The sequence below is a fragment of the Oxyura jamaicensis genome, chromosome 1 (assembly GCF_011077185.1).
Source record: "Oxyura jamaicensis isolate SHBP4307 breed ruddy duck chromosome 1, BPBGC_Ojam_1.0, whole genome shotgun sequence".
Lineage (NCBI taxonomy): Eukaryota > Metazoa > Chordata > Aves > Anseriformes > Anatidae > Oxyura > Oxyura jamaicensis.
In genome coordinates this window covers 193,581,059-193,599,974 of record NC_048893.1, presented here as the reverse complement: position 1 = coordinate 193,599,974, position 18,916 = coordinate 193,581,059, and the positions used below count along the sequence as shown (strand labels likewise).

At 48.0% G+C, this 18,916-nt stretch overlaps 1 protein-coding gene across 1 annotated transcript in view; it reads left to right on the top strand.

Annotated features, from left to right (window-relative positions):
- Window positions 1–11,511: 11,511 nt before the first annotated feature.
- The window catches only part of AMOTL1 (angiomotin like 1), a 67,250-nt gene continuing 59,845 nt past the window's right edge, over window positions 11,512–18,916 (top strand). Inside the window, exons 1-2 of the mRNA XM_035328516.1 lie at window positions 11,512–11,647; window positions 13,595–13,645. Of these exons, the coding sequence (XP_035184407.1) occupies window positions 11,563–11,647; window positions 13,595–13,645 (136 nt within the window). The 5' untranslated portion in view covers window positions 11,512–11,562. The remainder of the gene's footprint in view (window positions 11,648–13,594; window positions 13,646–18,916) is intronic.

Below are 18,916 nucleotides of genomic sequence, written 5' to 3'. Positions count from 1 at the left end.
AAAGGGAGCAGCCCTGGGGCCTCCATGTGTCCTGACTGCTGCTGGCCCCTTGGAAAAGTGAGGAGGTCTGTGTGTCTGGAAAAAACAAAACAAAACAAAACAAAACAAAAACAGAGTGGAAACCCCAGTGATGCAGCCAAAGCCACAGACGGTCAAGAATGGGCTGTTAGAGTTTGTTCATGGAGGTAGATGTCTCCTTCAGTTTGTGCAGAGCATGTGTTTAATGGTGTGTCCCTCATGAAAAAAAAATAATCCCAGAGAAAAACCTAACTCTGGCTTTTAGGATAACCTGAGATGCACATCCACTAGGGTTCACTGTCCCCAGAAGAGAGCAGAAGGTGGGTGTGCAGGGACCCTGCCTGCTCGGTGAGGAGAGACAGGACTGAGATGTGGGGGAAACAAGGAGCAACAGCAGGTTTCTTCCAGCTGTAGTGATGGGGAGCTTGGTCTAAGTGGTTACTGGAAGGAGAGAAAGGGAAAGGCAGCCTCTGTTGCACCATCTTTTGGGGAAGACTCATCACATTGCTCCGTGCCCCAGAAGAAGGTGCCTCCAATTTGCTCAGACGTGCTTCCAGTGCAGGGGGCACAGCAAGAACAGAAAAAGTCTTGAGAGTGGTTGCTTACTTTTTGGGAGAGGGAGTCAGACATTTCTAACAGGATTTACAACTTGCTCTGCATTTATGAGTGGTAGCAATTAAATAAATAAATAAATAAATAAAAATAACAACAACAGAAACCAACCCCACCTCTGAAAATTGTCCATGTCCAAGATGCCTCCAACTAGAGAACAGAGAATCACAGTGGCCAAAGGGGGTAGGACTGAATGTTACAGTGAGCAGCCTCGTAAAGCCACAGGAAAATTGTTCAGATTATTGGCTTTTTTTTTTTTTTTTTTTTTTCCAAATTTTCTAGTGTTAAAGCAGGTGTCTTTTTAGCTATTATGAAGTGCAGGTGAATTGCTGTGTTTCATACAGTAAAAAGATAAAGCCAAGCCCCATACACTCATTTTGTTGCAGCTGGGGTCTGGTCAAGTCATTGACCTGGGGAGGTCCCCTAACTGGGAGCTGCTCCATCTCTGCCCTACACCTGGGGCAGTTTCCATTAGAGAAGTTGTTACCCACTAATGTTGGATTACTGTTAATTTTTTTCCATAATGCACACAAGTAATAATCAGCTGCATATTACCTCATGGAATGATTAAATCACCCAGCTCCTCAGTTTCAAGGATACATCTAGACATGTCCTGCTAGACACTGCCCTCCCATAATGAACCTGAGCAGACTTTACGGTCATTCCTCACCAATAGCTCATAGTGGTTACACGGCATCGCTGTGCTTGTTGGTCTCCTGTGAATCACCAGACCATGGGATGCAAAATTGTTACTTTGGTTTCTTGCTGAGGGTTTAAATAACATGCACAAATCAACAGCCCCCGATTGCCACAAAGTGCAAGTCTAAAGGGCAGTCAACCCTTTAAAATGAGAAAGGAGAAATGGAGATGGAACACTTCACATTTTAGCTGGAAAAAAATATCAGTGCCATGCAGATACTTTTCTGGTGAAGATAGCTTTGTTTTCTTAAGCAGCAAGCGGAGCTGGCTGGAAAATGGCATTTCTCTTTTATGAGGTATTTAGAAACTTCAGCATTTGGTTTTGTTCTGATGTGGATCAAAGCCAAGGCATTCACTTCTTGAGAACTGAAGAGAGTGAGGTCTGGGCTTGGTGACAGGGAATTACCCCCCACCCCCAAGCCTTATCTGAGACACGTGGCCTGTCCCTTGTCAGTAGTGGTGGGGCTCACAGGTGTGCCCTCCTCATGCCCAGTGAGTGCCAAGCCAGACCATTTGCCATTTATCATGGAATCACACAGTCGTTAGGGTTGGAAAAACCCTCCAAGATCATCAGGTCCAATCATTACCCTACCACCAATGTCACCCACTAGACCATGTCCCCAGGCACCAGGCCCAACCTCTCCTTGAACACCCCCAGGGATGGTGACTCCACCACCTCCCTGGGAAACCCGTCCCAAAGCCCGAATGCTTTTCTAAGAAGAAATGTCTCCTCATTTCCAACCTGAACCTCCCCTGGGACAACTTGAGGCCATGCCATCTAGTCCTATCCCTAGTTATCTGTGAGAAGAGGCTGACCCCCAGCTCCCCACACCTTCCTTTCAGGTAGCTGTAGAGAGCAATGAGGTCTCCCCTGAGCCTCCTCTTCTCCAGACCAAACACCCCCAGTTCCCTCAGCTGCTCCTCACAGGACTTGTGCTCCAGGCCCTTCACCAGCTTTGCAGCCCTTCTGTGGACATGCTCCACGGCCTCAACATCCTTGTGTACATGAGTACATGATGCCTGTGGAAGGGTGAGAGGACAAAGGTGACAGCCTTTCCCCACACAATACCCACACGGACCTCCTTGTGTAGCCTCTCCCCAGGTCCCTCCTCCCTGAGCCCAGCTGCTCAAAGACGCCAGGCATGGCACGAGGTCTTCTTTGGGGCCTTCAGGTGGGACCATGAAAATTGTCATGTGCTGGGACATCGGTGATGGTGCCAGGCTGAGTGAAGTTGTGGCTGAAAGGAGGGCTGCTCCCCAGGAGTGGCTGGTGGCTGCATTTGTTTGGCCCTGACAGCAAGACATGAAATCACTGTGCCACAATGGACTGTTTCTGCTTTTCCTTCTCTCCTCCCAGGGGGCAGAGATCACACCCTCATACATCAGCACCACGCTCTCCACGCATTTCTCTTAGAGAAAAGAGAAGGGAGCTTTGTCTCTCTTCCCCACATCACCACAGCAGGGGCTTTCATACTCCCTTTTGCATGGTGGGCACAAGCAAGCCTGCCTTTTACTACAGTGACGAGGTCCCACTTGGTCTGCCCTTAGAATATCCATGGGTTTAAATATCTAAACCCACGCATGACCCATGCGAGACCATCAACCAGCCCTCACTTGTGCATCTGTCAGACATTTGCTCCAGGAAGGGCCTCGCACTGTGTCCGGGGTGAGGCGAGCCCCCAGCACCAGCACCTCTCGAGCACCAGCACCGTGCGGATGAACCTCAGGAGTGGCGCGGTGCTGGGTGTGTTTGGCAGAAGGAGCTGGGGCTCTGGGAGGCCCCGGGGAGAGGCACGGCACTGCAAGCACTGGCCTGTCCTGGGATGGTGAAATGTGGCACCGGGGAAGGTCAGAGCTGTGCAGGAGGAGCTGGAGGGAGCCAGGATGTGGAACAATAGTGCTGGGTGAACCTTGAATATAGGAGGATGGATTAGGAGCCAGACCAGGTGCATGCCCACGTACCCTGTGTATGCAGCCAGATGATGGTGGAAATGACAAGCATCCTTCACATGGACTAGCAAGCAGGGGGTCTGTTTTTGACACAATTCCTCCCAATGTCACCAAAGCATCACTGCTTTAATAACCCATTTCTGGCTCCTTTCAGATCCCAGAGAAACTGCTCAGTGTCCTGCTGTTTGGATTCCCTTTTTATTTTTCCCTGCAGAGCTCTGGATTTTTTTTATTATTATTTTTATTTTTAGCACAGTAACATCCCCCAAAGCAGCTTCCTCTGGAGGCAGCACTGTTACAGGTTTATTTCTAACTTAGTTTTCTGAAAAATAATGCAGCTTAAACAAAAAGCTATAGTATTTCCCATCTGACAGCAGAGATCCTGCCTGAGACACACTGCAGTTACATCAAATGATTCACTTTCGGTTTTGGGGTAGAGAAGCTTCCTCAGTCTGCTCTTGTGTTTCACCAGGGAGTAAATTGTGATTAAGAGGCAGAACTCTTGAGAACGAGACTTCACTAATTAATACACAAAGGGTACCCCACACACCTCTGTGCAGTGAATACTTACAGACCAAGGGCAGCTGGAGGCATGAGGTTGGGACCTCAAGGTGGTTGATGCCCAACGGATTAATTCACCCAAGGCTCAGAAGAGGCTGGGGAAGGGGTGGAAAGGCTGGTGACACCCAGCGTGAACCCCCTCTCCAGCATGGGCTGGGAGGAGAGCAGAGCCACTCCTTCGTGGGCAATCCCAGCTCCTCAGGCACAATGCCGTGCAGGGACGGCTCCTCACCACCTCGCCCCTTCCCACTGGGAAGAGTTGGATTTGGGTTGCAGGTGCTTGCTTTGTTTGCCTGCAAGGCAGATTGGTGCAGCCCGCCGTAAACCTGCAGCAGAACTAATGACTCACTCTGCCTCTGTAATTACAAGTCTGCTATGTAGGGTTTCAGTTCTTTTTTCTTTTTTTTCTTTTTTTTTATTTTTAACAAGCATAATCCAAAACTTCTGCAGTGGATACTGAACTTCTGATGGCTCAATTCTGCCCAAGCAGAAGGTTTCTCCCAGTGTCTCCCAGTATAGAGTCAGCACTTTGGGGCATCCCCATTCGTGGGGCTTCCCCATCCTTGGGACATGTTCTGGGTCACCAGCACCCTGGGGATCAGTGGGGGAGCTTCAGCACTGCATGGGTGAGCCTGGATCTGAGGACATCCTCAGGATATCCCAGCACCAGGGCTCTTCTCAACTCACAAAGGCTCAGAGCCCGCACAGCACATTTCTCTATGTCATTCAGCCCACATGGGTGCTTGGAGCACCCTGGGAGAGGGAGCTGTTGGCTTCCCAGGTCTGAGGTTTTCTGTTTAACTTGGTGGCTGGAAGTGCCTCATGGTTGAGCTCATAACTTTGAAATCACCTCCACAAGCTGCCAGAGAAAATGATGGATGGGCTTGGTATTCTGGGAGATGGACCAAAAACTAAGATCTATTCACAATTGTCTCAGGTATGTGGACTTGCTCAAGAGCGCTGGCTGTTCTGTGTGAATTGGAGTGATCTGGACCTTCATTGCTGAGACATCTTCATTATTAAACATCTGGGAAAAATTGCAAAACTGGCTCAATGTTGCCATGTATCAACATCTGCTGGAGCTATGTGCTCCATGGTAAGCCCATATTTTTCTCTGCAAAAAGATGGCATAATCCAGGACCCCTTCACTCTTTGCTCACCATTTTCTCATGCTTGGCACAAGGGGCTTTTCTGGGAAGCTCACCTTTGTGGAACCTTGTTTTCTCGTAGTACCTATTCCTCTTGTGGGACTGCCTGAGGTGGCATTTGTTCATAGCACAAATTCTTTTGCTGCTGTCACCTTTCCCCAGGTGCTTTTGACTCAACAGAAAATGCAGGAAGCCACCCACCACCCTTATCAAGATGGAACTAGCCCAGACACTGATGCCTCACATCATTTTTTCAGTTCCTATCACTGATGACTCAGTCTCCATTCACCGTCAGTCATCCGGGAATCATCCCGCTACATTTCCCCTTGGCCAGAGGCCATCCTATAACCTGTGCAATCCACCAACCTTCATGCCAGCTCCCCTAGCACCCTGTCTGCTTTCGAGAAGGTGCCGTCGCTTCTCCTTGGCACCTCTAGTATAGGGAAAGGCATGAGTGGAAGCAAACAGCCCCACATCTCCATTAGATTCATGTTTGGTGCATACGTATTAGCAAAGTCTCCTTCATGCTGTTGTCACCTTTTGGAGGTGATCTTCTTGCTGGGTCACTGCTGACCTTCGAGGAATTCAAGTGGCCAGTCCGTGTTTTTCCCCTCCATTGCACTTCCGTGGCTTTACTTTCCCCAAGATAATTATATGACTCAGGAAGACAAACGCATACTTCACATATTTGCGGGAACCATAATGCCGATAGGTGGGTTAGAGTATTTTGAAGCTCTTTGAACACACAAGAGCAGCTGAATTCCCGTGACTTACCCACACAACCCAAAGCAAGTCCAGGCAATGGCTGCATAGTTTTTGTGGAGCCCTTTCCTAACGAAGGACAAACGCCTCCCTGAGAAAGAAAGCTTGGTCTTGCAGCACCGAGGCACAGGCTCTTTTTGTGCTGGAGAAATCACGGACATTTTGTGAGGTAAGATTTACCATTTGTATTTTACTGCTTTTTACTGAGAGATCATGTAAAAACTTAGACTGGACCTGGGAGGTGAGATCTGGATGCAAGAAACAAACAGCATGGAGAAATTATCATCTCTTAACTAGATAAGTGATTGTTACAGGTAAAACAACCTGGCAGCTAATCGTCAGTGGAGATAAGTGGCAAAAAATGAGGTGTGGTGGTGGTTGCTAGCATTGTTTCAGCACAGGCAGATCTGTGGAAGACACAAAAGGAGACACTGTCTTTAAGTGGTTTAACATCTGAATCATTGCATTACAATTTAATTTGCTGAATTTGGAATAAAACAGAAAAGTAAAAGAAATGTTATTATTCCCTGCAGTAACTTGGGGGACTTTTCTTAAAACCACCCCAAACCTAGGTTGACCCAGAACCCCAGATGGGTTTTACTGAAGGGACAGTCAGTGCTGGGAGAGGCTGTGGGCATCCCAATGTGTTCTTCGGGGCCATTCCTGAGGGGTCCTTGCTCAGGAGTGGGAGTAAGAGCTTGGCTGACCTTAAAGACAATATATTTAAAACTTTTCAAGCTATTGTTCCTGAATATCTATGTAGATGCATGTACCCAGATAGGGATGGGCTATTCAATTGAAATAATGACATGCAAATAGCCACGTCGTTACTGATTTGCTTTCCACTTTTACTCCATGCCCAAAGGGATACAGAAGAGCTTTGAGCTCCTGTCCCCATCAGTGCAGGTGACTTGAGACCTGTAAATACCTCCTCTGATACCAGCCTGGGCCAGGTCCTCCAGGAAGGCTTTGTCATGCATCAGAAACAATCCATTGTCCCCTTGTGGTGCTGGGAGCCCACCTGCTTGCTTCCATGGTGGTTGCTCTTTTGGGAAAGGATCCTTTTGGAGGAGATATGTTTCATGGCTCCTGGATATATATATATATATATATATATATATATATTTTTTTTTTGGTAGAGGCGAGGGGAACAATACGACATGTGGAGGAGCCTGTCCTGACGTGTCTGCTGTATGTAAAGTCTCAGCTTTTATGAAAAGCGCTTCTGTCCTAGGGACTGGGGAGCCTGCAAGTGCTTCTTGGCTCTGGGCTTCTCCTGTAGCTGTCGTAAGATCAGATTAATGATGTATTAGTTTGAGATAACTACCATGAGGTCATGTAATTAACTTGCGATCATGCTCTGTGCCAGTTGGCTGAAACACACCGCTTTAAAAAAACTCTTTAAGACCAGCTACAAATAGAGCTTTTTGAATGATGGCATTAACAAACAGCTCATTAGTCACCTTTTGGACTACTTAAAGGAGAGTGTTCAGGGCAGCAAAGTGGTGCAGTGGGAGGTGAAATGCAGCAACCTGCCCAAGATCTCTCCCTCTTCTCCAGCCAGACCAAGTGCCCTTCTTCAGCCCCTGCTGCTTGCCTCAGCCCTGCCTTGGCTGCCCACCTCATCCCTTTGCCATGATCAGTGTCCATCGCACAGGCTGACAGGCTAGGATTGGTGCTCTTTCTTGCTGGAAATGCACTAGAAATGTCCAGCACCTGCTGGGGAGGTTGCAACATGAGCAGAAACAGAGATTTCTCTCCATGTTCTGTTCTCCCAAGCCACTTTGGCTTGGCTCTTGCCATGGTCCATGAAGATGATGAAGGGACTGGAGCACCTCTTCTGTGAGGAGAGGCTGAGAGAGCTGGGGCTGTTCAGCCTGGAGAAGAGGAGGTTTGGAGGGATCTCATCAGTGCCTGTCAACACCTGAAGGGAGGGTACAAAGAGGACAGAGCTAAGCTCTTTTCAATGGTGTCCAGGACAAGCCCATGACAAGAGGCAATGGGCACAAGCTGACACACAGGAGGCTCCCTCTGAGCACCAGGCAGCACTTCTGTGCTGTGCAGGTGGTGGAGCACAGGCACAGGTTCCCAGAGAGCTTGTGAGGTCTCCTCCTTGGGATCTTCAAAAGCTACCTGGACATGGTGCTGGGCAGCCTGCTCTGGGTGTCACTGCTTGAGCAGGGGTTGAGCCACATGGACTCTTCCAACCTCAACCAGTCTGTAGTTCTGTGATATGGCCCTCCATAGGGGCCAAGGCAGTATCAGCTTGACTTGGTGCTTCTCCACCATCAAGGCACCCCACACCACACCACTAGGCTGGACCCTGCTCTAACAACTTCACACATGAGCTCCTAACTACCACAGGTAACTGGAAAGGTTCATCATCCAAATAAACAAACCATTCAATGCCAACTGCTTCTCTGCATTGGAAGCTCAGACCAATAAGGCGGTGTGTGATGATCACCGGCCCTAGCCACGCACTAGGTCAGGTGAGAATAAGCATCTTGTGAAACTGTGCCCTCCTTCATTCCTTGTGGAAGAAAGAAGGACCAGAAAGGCTTAGCATGACTGTGGAAACCACCTCCAGTCTGTGTCTCCTGGAAGGTACCACTGTTTTTTCCCTCCCATGAAGTAGGTGGTTGCAGCTACAGCCCGTTCAACAGCTCTGGAGTTGAACTGTGAGCAAGGAGATAGAGTAGCTCTGAGAAATGGGAGAGCCTTCATGCAACAGCTCATGTCCAGTCAGCAGCATTCTGTTTTGATGAGCTGTGAGGATGAAGCACATTTTGTGGGCAGTGCTTAGGTGAGAGCTGCCAGCTTCTTCTTGTCCTCCATCTTAAGCCCTGCTTGCTGGAGTGTTTAGGGTTTGACACTGTAATCAGTTGTCTATTTGGGTTAGTCTCAAATCATTAACTCCTGGCCTGGCAATGTGAATTCTGCAGTTCATGATACTGAAAAAAAAATCCCAGTGCAGCTGCTGGGTGCCCAGAGGTGCCATGTGGCAGATTGTTTTAAACTAGAAATGTTCCCAATGAGGAGCCTGAATGAGGCTTGTCCTCTGCCAGCCATTTCTTATAGATCAGAGAGGTGGTAAAATATTGCCGAAATCATTATTCCAGTGTTATGCTATTTTATTCTGCAGTGTGGAAGAGCTTTATAGGTCAAGATGAAAAGGGACAGTGCTTTGTGATCTGTGTGGGTGTTAGCTGAAGTATAATGAAGGCTGTGAAGTAAATGGGGTCTTAACTTACCCTGCCTTCAATTATTTTTTATATTGTATTAAGATATCATGTATCATAGCAGGAATGTTGTGTTTGCTCATCTTGTGTTTTTAGAGGACTGGTGGAAGCTGTGGGTGTGTAAAATGAGCTTCTGTTCTAAATGGAGACTGAGCACAGGATCTGAGTGGAGGCTCTCTGGAAATTGGACATTTGTTTTTTCTTTTTCTTAAAAGATGGAGGTAATACGTGCTGGCTATTGACTGCAACAAACCCAAGCACTTTGAGCAGCCAGCGTGTAAATCACAAGTCACTGGGCAGAGCAGCGATGGCTCTTTCTTTTCCTTTGTATTTTAGCAAGTCCTCTGCACAAACATTGCTTACAGCTGGTGGGCCCTGTTCCGTGTCCATCTCTTTTCATGACAACCTACTTTTGCTTTCTCCTGTACTGACTAGATCTTATGCATCAGTAAAGTCAGAAGTTGTGCATTTGCAATTAATTTTCTGTTTGATGGGAGCTCAGGGCTTGTGTCTGAATCATTTCATGTCCGTGTGACTCTGAACAGAGATGGACAGCAGGCAAAGAGGCAGGTCTGGAAGCTGGCTTTTTTTTCTTCTGTTAAAGAAACAAGTGAATATGGAAAAGCCATTTTATTTTCTCTGCAGTGCTGATAAATTGCCCTTTCGTTCTTTCTCTCTCATACTTTTACTGAAGTTGCAGACAAGCCTGTCCCTTGGCAGGTGGAAAGAATAAATTGCCAGCAGTATGCGTTTACGAGATGCCTTTCAGTAGTGGAGCTGTGCAAATAATAGGTTTTTCATTTCAGTTGCTGAACTGAAAAATAGAAAATACTTTTTGTTTTGGTTTACCCCCTAAAGGAGAATGTTTCTTTTCTTCTCTTGGATTTTTTATTCCTTTTCATAGGCATTGCATGAGACATTCTGGTTAGAATTATTTAGTGCTTTTTATATCTTATAAAAAGAAAGAAAAAAAGAAAATAAAACACAAACTAGGTCAATCTCAGACAGAAAACATCATTTGAAAGAACAACAAAAATGTTTCATTATTAAAATGTCAAAATGGAGTCTTGCAGTTTCTCTCAGAATGTCTTCTCTTTCAGCTAAAACTAATTATATATTCATCCCAAACTCTCTGAGAGTTTCAGTATCTCGTTATTGTGCTTTGGGTGAATTTGCAACATCAAAAAACCCATCACACTGTCTGCACGCAGCAGTGGCCTGTTCTGTGTGCTGCTCAGCAAATGCACCCGCACAAAGATTTAATTCCACTTAATGAAGGTGTTGAGCAAGAGAGTGGGTGCAGTGACCTCTCACAGGCCTGTGCAGCCAGGGAAGCAGTGGTGCAGCCATGATTCATCCCAACGGGGACACAGCTGGCCAACTGGGGGCTGCCACCTCTTCCTGTGGCATCTCCCTGTGGTGGGGTGGTGGCCGGGATTCACCCATGCACAGGAGATGTGGTGGTGGGGCTGGGTCATGGAGACAGGGCCCATGCATGTGGTACTAGGCCATGGAGATGGAGCCCATGCATGTGGTGGGACTGGGCCATGGAGGCAGGACCCATACATGTGGTGCTGGGCCATGCAGACAGAGCTCATCCTTCTCTTTCCGTGCCTCGTTTCCTAAAGAAATGGTGCTGCTGTGATGGTGTCCCGCCATTGCTACCTGCCCACACATATCAGGAGCACCCTGAATTCAGGACCATGATGGCATCAAATTCCAACAAATTCCTATAAATTGTGATGATAAAGGGGGATAATAAGAAAGACAGAAAGACTTTTTACTAGGGTTTGTAGTGACAGGGCAACGGGTGATAGTTTTATACTGCAAGAGGGTAGATTTGGATTGGATATAAGAAGGGTGGTGAGGCCCTGGCACAGGTTGCCCAGCGAAGCTGTGGATGTCCCATCTCTGGAGGTATTCAAGGCCAGGCTTAGATGGGGCTTCGGGCAACCTGGTCTGGTGGGAGGTGTCCCTGCCCATGGCAGGGGTTGGAACTGGATGGGCTTTAAGGTCCCCTCCAACCCAAACCATTCTCTGATTCTATAACCTTACTTTAGGGAAAGGAAGATGGATGAAATGTCCCATGCATCCGTCCAAGGGGTCTGGGAGAGAAAACGTGAGCTGCTGTCTCCCTGTGCTGTGAACCCCAGCCATGACTAATGCCCTTGCAATACATCATTCTGCTCAGAAATAAAACTTCATCCCCAGAAATATTGCAAGGGATTAGAAACTTCTCAGCATTAGTAGAAATGGGAGAAGGTCCAAGTATCGGTGGCCTTTTGACCCAGCCAACAGACTTGTCAATATGATAAATTGAGGTTTGGCAGAGGCAGCTATCTACCCCTTGAATTGGGAACTGGGAATTGGATATCCCCCCTTGAATCATGCGATTTTTTCTCTTTTCCTTTCTGCTTGAAACATTGACACAACATTTTCCTCTGCCGAGAGAAGCTCCTCAGCAGCTGTCAGTGGTGTGGAGCAGGACAGGCACTCAGTGTTATCTTCTGGTTATTCCCCAGAGAGAGCTGCAGGAGGCATCACAAGCAGAGCTTTGATGCTGCAGATCAGAGATGGACCTTGGTGAAAACTGGAAGCTGGATGAAACCAACTGGTTGTCTCGTGGTGGGATCCATCCCTTTGCCAGTGTGAAAGGAGGTAGGACATCACTGCAGTTTTTAATCTGCCTGGAGACCATGCTGGGAGCCTTCCTGATGTGCTGCTGCCCATCACTGTGCTTGCAGTGGTCCTAGGGGCTGCATGCGGCTATATCCAGCTGAAATAGTGCTCAGTGTAAAGGTGGGAAAGGTCCGATCCAAACTGCAGGGACTGGCAGATTGACCGACATGCTCAATCTGTTGCTTGATTTCATTCCTTGGAATAGATTTTGCCAAATAAATAAATAAAAATAAAAAAGTAAAAATAAAAAAGTAAAAATAAAAAAGTAAAAATAAAAAAGTAAAAATAAAAAAGTAAAAATAAAAATTAAAAAAGCTTTGGCAAATTAGTACACCACTTATGATAGATGTCACCACCCTAATTGTCCACGGTGACCATGGCTGAGGAGGAGTGAGGAGGAGAGCTGGTAAAAGATTCCATTCTCTCTTCAATCATATTTGTGTGGAAACATTTAGGATGGGTCCTCAGAGACACTGTCCCAGCAGTGACAGGAGGGATGAGGGCTGCTCTGTGTGGGATCACCTAAGGTTTCATCCCAACTTAACACCTCATCAGACCTCCCAGCCCAAGTGCATGACTCTCCAGAAATTGCCAAGAAAGTACTTGGGGAAGATGCAATGGGAAATAGCCAGCAGACCAATTTCCTGCATCAATTAATCTCTACTTAATTTCCAGCCATCTGCTGGGATTTGCTTTTTATTTCCCATTCAAACATTCAGCAGATGCAACCCCATGTGCTCCTTCCAGGCCCCATCACCCCAGGCCAGCACCAGCTGTCCCTCGCTGGGGACAGCATCACCTCCTTTTCCACCAGAGCTGAATTAGATAAGGAAATTAATGCTTTAGGAATGCAGCAGCCCTGGGTGCAGCCTCCCAGCTGAGCACCCTTGAGTAGCATCTTTTTAACAGCACAGCTGCTGCTTCTGAAGCCAGCCAGCGTGGGGTGTCTCTGAGAGATGGGCATGGGGCACATGCCACAGCCCCTGCTTTTTGCCCCTTAGGACAACCTCTACTTCATTATTTTTATTAATTTTTTGCCATGGGCATGGTCTGTGTTATTGTTTTATAGCTGAAGCAACCAAATCTCTCTTGGATTCAGGATCCCACCACGCTTGAGTCTGTAAAGCAGAGGAGGGCAGAGTAGCTGCCATCAACAGCTTATAAAAACACAAAATAGATAAAGAAACCTTGGATTTTAGTTCTGTATGCAGCCCATTGATGTTCTAAACTAGTAGTCTTTTCTAACTGGTTGATCTCGCAGCATTTTACAGTGGGGGGAAAGATCTCTTAGCAATGCCATAGGTATAGACTGCTAAACGGTGTCATGAACCTGCCTTTCTTAAACACCCTCTGTGATCCCCCTAGCAGCAGTCCACAGTTTCCAGACTAAAAGTATTATTATTATTATTGTTTTCAGTCTGGCCTAGGTATTGAGCAAACCTGAAATAAAATAAAATAAAAAATAATAAAACAATATATTTTTTTTAAAAAAAAAAAAAAAACAGCACCCTCTGCATTTTTTTCTTTTTGAAAATTGCGTTGAGTTTCTGGACTTCAGCAGCACTTTTTTACTGAATTAAGTGTTTGAAAATAAAGAAATCTCTACCACTTCCAAAACAATCATCTGGCAGTCCTGCCCGTATTGAGCTGTGCAACTGCAAGCAGCTCACATCCCCTGCCCACACTGCCTTAGGGTTGTAGGGTGATGGCCGGGATCTATCCGGCTGCTTGGGGCCATATCCTGTTGGTCTCAACAACCTACAGGGTCAGAGACTGCACAGCCCCTGGGCAGCCTGTGCCATCACCTGTCTGTCCCTGAGGGGAAAAGGCATGTGCAGAGTGAGCTTAAAGCAAGCATTTTCACCCAAGCTCTCTGCACCTACCTCTTGGGCTGACTTTTCTGAGCATTTCTTCTTCTTCTCTCAGACAATGACATTTCTGAAGGAGCACCAGCCCTGTTTGCTCGGGATCAGCTGGGTAAGTCCATATGCAACATGTTTTCCTCTTTTTTTTCCTCCATACCCAGCAGAGTGGTTAGGAGATGACTTAGTTAAAAACCAGGGTGGATGCTGAATGCTTTCCATTGCATAAATTCATCACTACCAGTGCCTTTTTTGTGTGTTGTTTTTGAATACTGTCCACCAGAGGGATGGATGCTGGAGGCATTTAGCACCTTTCCGTGTGAAATTTGTGCAGAATTTCTTCCCTGGGAGCTGAGCTGCCACCTTCCCAGTGCTTGGGTGCTGGTGGGCTCTGGGTTGGAAGTCCAACCCTTGGCTGGCATTTTTTTGACTTTCTGATACCTTGCAACAGGATGAGTTTTTGGTTGGTTTGGTTTTGGTTGTTTTGCTTTTAGCCCTGGGAGCCAGAAGTAGGGGTGTGGAAAGTCATCTCCCCTTAATCCCAAGGCAGTAATCGAGACAGATGCATTTCTCAGGATGAACTAGAGGAAAGGTTGAGGAGGTGAGGTGCAGGGTGGGGAGCTTCTGCAGGAGGTCCCCCAGCCTCCAACCCTGCAGGTCTGGCACTCAGGGAAGGGGGAAGATCAAGGAGGCACCAGCCCCTCCTGAGAACATGGGGGAAGGCTAGAGATGGAGCAGATAATAGTGGCTGGGGACTGCCAGGCATGACGCTTTGCCCATCACCACATGGCAGAGCACCAGCCCTTCTTCGCCATGGAAAGGAGCCCTGCTCTTCACTTTACAGGTGATGGTTTCCCCACTGCTCTTGAAACCCACCTTGTCCCCAGTAAGGATGTTGGTGTGCATGTGTTGGGCTTCTCAATACATGAGAAGCTGGTAGAAACTCGGGGTAGGATGGTAAAAGTGCAGGAGCCCAGCATCCTGCATCCACCTCTTCTGTAAACCGCTGCTGCTAAGACCCAGGATCTTGAAAAAATCCTATAAATCCAGAGATGCCCATGAGCTGCATGACGCTTGCTGGCTCTAGAAGGGGCGGCTGGGCCAGCAGCTGTCCTCACTGGCAGTCTCATACATCTGATTGCATTTTAAAGGAGTTCTTGTGAGCTCTCTCCACTTGGGGTCAGGATAGAGACTGCTTTGACACGCGTTTGGCCAGACGGGTGTCTAACAGGGAATGGGAATAAAGCCAACAGCCTCCCCTTGGCTGCCTCATTCACTGCCCAGCTGATTTAAACCGAATGGAGTTACTTTAAAACACATTTTCTTTGACACAGCTTCCTCCAGCTCCTTTTCTTCTTGATCTTCTGCATCTCTTCAATTTTCCCTTGACTGGTGCCTTCCTGCAGGGACGTGTGCCTGTTTCTCTTAGCCTTGGCAAAACCTCCAAGTCTGAGCAAACATCGTGACAAAGACAGGCTCCCTCTTCAACACAACAAGATTTGATTGGTTTTAGTTTAGAAGCAGATCTTTAAGATGTGAAAAACAAGATTTATCCCTGGCTTCTTGGTGACCCCTAGTCAAGGGGCATGACTCTGGATGGGGCAGGGATCAGGGATGGAGCACAGGGAAGCCTGGTTCCTGGCATCTCCCCCATGTTAACAAAGCAGTGTGTGGCATCCAGAGTGAGCTGTTTCCTACTGGGGCACTTGGCTGTGCAGGTCAGCATCTCCCAGGGCCTCTGCCCAGCCCTGCTCCCAGCTGAGGGGCAGCAGAAGCTCCTCGGACCCCACTTCCCTCTGCCCAGTGCTATCAGACATCCCTCAGTCTGGAAAAGATTATTGAAAGCAGTGCTCGTATCACCTTACATTTCCACTCTGCCTTCCAAGCACAGCACAAGACGTGATTGCTCCATCCGAGGTAGACACAGCAGACAAAAGCATGTGAGATAGCAGGACGAGTAATGGAAAACTGATCCCTCTTCTTGCCTCCCTCCTGGCTGGTGAATTTTCAGCTGGATCAGCCTGCTGGCCTGAGTCATGCATAGCTGTGAGCTCCTCTGCCAGGCCAGCGGGGTGGTAAGAGCAACCACAGGGTGCAGGTGGGGAGGACGAGAGCATCCATCAGGTGTATGCTGGATTTAAGTGGTGGTGGAACCAGGGCTTGACAGCACCAGGTCAGTGCTCAGCCCTTGTGAAATAGGCCACCTGGTAGAGGAGCAGGGAGCAAAGCAGCATTTTAATAATAACATCCTGAGACAAAACATCAATATGGTAACAAGCCTTCACTATCCTAAAAGTCACAGAAAGGCAGGTCTGAGCAGGGGTCAGCTACGCCACCCTTCTGCCTGAGGGCAAGACTCACAGACAAAACCACCAAGGCATGGTGGAGCAACCTGTCTTCAGAACTTCCAGCAGCCTTCCCAGGGAACCTGCTCCAGTGCTTCACTGCTCCAAACGCTGCAGGTTTTCTTGATTTCTAATTAAATGTCTGGAATGTAAGCCAATGACGCATTGTGCTGCCGAAAACAAGCAGAAAGAGTTTACTCGTTTTCTCTTTATGTTCCTTTGTGCCTTCTGTGCTTGAAGGTTGTTCTTCCTTTAATACATCCTTCCATTGGCTGTATTAAATAACCCAAATCCCTTCTCTCACAGGATGTTTTTTAGACTTGTAGTGGTTTTCCCTGCTCTCCTTTGTCTCTAAACGTTTCTTGTCTTTCCTGAGCTGGAAGAAGCCCTCTGGCTGAGGCCGACAGAGGGCAGGAGGACTGGAGAAAGCCCCTCCGTGGGCCAGGCTGGGAGCAGGGCAGTGCCAGCACCTCTTTCAAGGTCTTCCTTTCTCACAAGAGCATGGTCCTGGCTCTTGCATGGCAAGGGATCTGCAGGTCACACAAAACTGCCACTTCAGCTGATGTTTCTCCTCTTCCAGGCACTGCTCAACTGCAGATCACCAACTCGCATCCTTTTTTCCCTGCTTGTCAAGCCTGCCTTGAACTCCAGTCCTGTGTCCAGCTTGCTGGCAGTTTGTCCCAGCCTGATGTCAATTGCAAACATAAAATCTGTGCTTGGGTTCTGAGTCATTCCTGGAAATGCTGATCAGTACCAGATTTAGGAGAGGTTTGTGCGTAGCCTCATGGCATTAGTAACTAAGCTCTGAGAAGGGTTTTGACCAGTCATGGTGTCATCTCTTAATTCTTTCTTCTAGCCCAGGTTCCTCTCTCTAATTTAGAGTGAAACCATATGATGAGGTATTAAAATCCTTACATATATACCCATATAGATTATATCTGCAATTCTCCCCTCATCCACAAGGTTTATCACCTCATTGCAGAAGGTGAAATTAGTCTGACCAGCTCTGTTCTTGCTGAATCTGTGCTGGCTGTTACTCATATCCTCCTTTCCTGCACATTCGCAAAGCCTTTGATCATTCCGATGTTCCCAAGCATGGAATGAATAATGACTGGAAAATCCCTTCCTAACACTTCTTTCTCTCCGCCTCTTAAAGAGTGAGTTGGGCTTTCCATGCCCAACCTCTGGAAACTCCTCCATGCTCTGAGTAACCAGGGCATGGCTCAATACCTTGAGCAGCAAGCTGATTTCTGGGCTTCTCTGGGGAAGAAAAGGCTCTGGGGAAACCTTACAGCGGCCAGCCAGTACCTAAAGGGGGCTACAGGAAAGCTGGGGAGGGACTCTTTGTCATGGGTGCAGTGACAGGACAAGGGGGAATGGCTTTAAACTAAAAGAGGGAGAGTTAGATTAAATATAAGGAGGAAACTCTTCACTCAGAGGATGGTGAGGCCCTGGCACAGGCTGCCCAGAGAAGCTGTGGATGCCCCATCCCTGGAGGTGTTCAAGGCCAGGCTGGATGGGGCTTTGGGCAACCTGGTCTGGTGGGAGGTGTCCCTGCCCATGGCAGGGGGGTGGAACTGGGTGGGCTTTAAGGCCCCTTCCAACCCAAACCATTCTGTGATTCTGTGATTCTAAGCAGAGGGCAAGGGAGGCAGTAGTGACCAAGGGACAGAGCAGCTTCCTTAAAAGCAGACACTGGGTAAACTACAGCTCACTGAGGTGGAAAAGAGGTGCTTGAAGGAGGATACGGTAGACATACGGGAGTTATGAATGACATAGGAGTAAATAAGGAAAGCCCTACAACAACCCAAAGGAAGTATGTCTTCACACAGTGCACAATCACATTGTGCAACTCATTGCCACAGGATGTCCAGCTTGCCAAAAGCATGAATGGGCTCAAGAAGTGATTAGAAAACATCATGGAAGAAATGTCCACGAAGGGCTCTCAAACCCAATGATGTAGCTGCAGCCTTTGGCTCAGGAAGTTCCCGCAGTGCAGGAACTGCTGGAGAATGGGTTCAGTGTGCTAGAGGAAACAGTACGTGTGTTTGTCCTCTTCCTTATATTTTCCTTGCAGTCGTCTGCTTTGTGGCCATGTCAGAGAGAAGACACCAGGTTAGTACAAAGCAAGGTGGTCCTTCGTGTGTCTATGGTGATTAACCATGAGTAAAAACCACCACCAGCCCACACCTCCTCTTCTTTTCCTTTCTTTGTCTCTCCTCTCCCACAGCCTGACTGCTGGATTGCAGCAGATATGAATCAGGCTGTGGTTGTTGTGTTCCTTTTGTTCTGCAAACGATGAAACCAGAACATTTCACACTCGCTCTGTGGCCCTGCATTGTCTCCTTGGCAAGGCCTGAGGTGGAATTTCTGGCCTTGGAGAAAGTGAGGTCAGGGAGGGAGAAACTTTCCCCACGGAGGAACATGTGCAGATGGCTTTTCTGTCTCTCTGCCTTCCTTGCTCCCTTCCCTCCTCCCTTCTCTTCCATTCCCTCATCCCTCCCTTCTTTTCCACGTCCTTTCTTCTCCACTGGAAATGTTTCTGCTTGCTGTTTTCAGATGATCTGCCTGAATGGCAGAAAAAAAATAATGAAGAATTCTGATTGAAAAGGGAGCCCCCCAGCCCTCCCTGCCCCAGGCTCTTGTGCAGCCTCACGGGAGCGTGCTGACATGGAAAAATAGAGCGGGAGGGCAAGGAGTGAAACCCACCCAGGGAAATCAGGATCAAAATGCTCGTGTGGATGAGTGGAAAGCCCAAGGACCTGTGCTGGATAAATGGACACAGCAGTGGTTATCTTGGTGTGCTCCTTGCACCTGCAGCACGGCCAGCAGCAGGAGCAGGAGGCTCCCACAGCCGCCGACCGCAGGAAACGCTGCTTCGGTGCCACGGTGTGCCGGGGGAATAAATACGTCCAGGAATGAAATCCCACTGGGTAAACAAAAAGGGAAGGAAGACAAAAAAAGCCCCGGTCCCTGCTCTGTTTGTTCCCAGTGCTGAGCAGCCATCCAGCTGTTTCTTTTTCCTCGTTGCCCTGACCTCA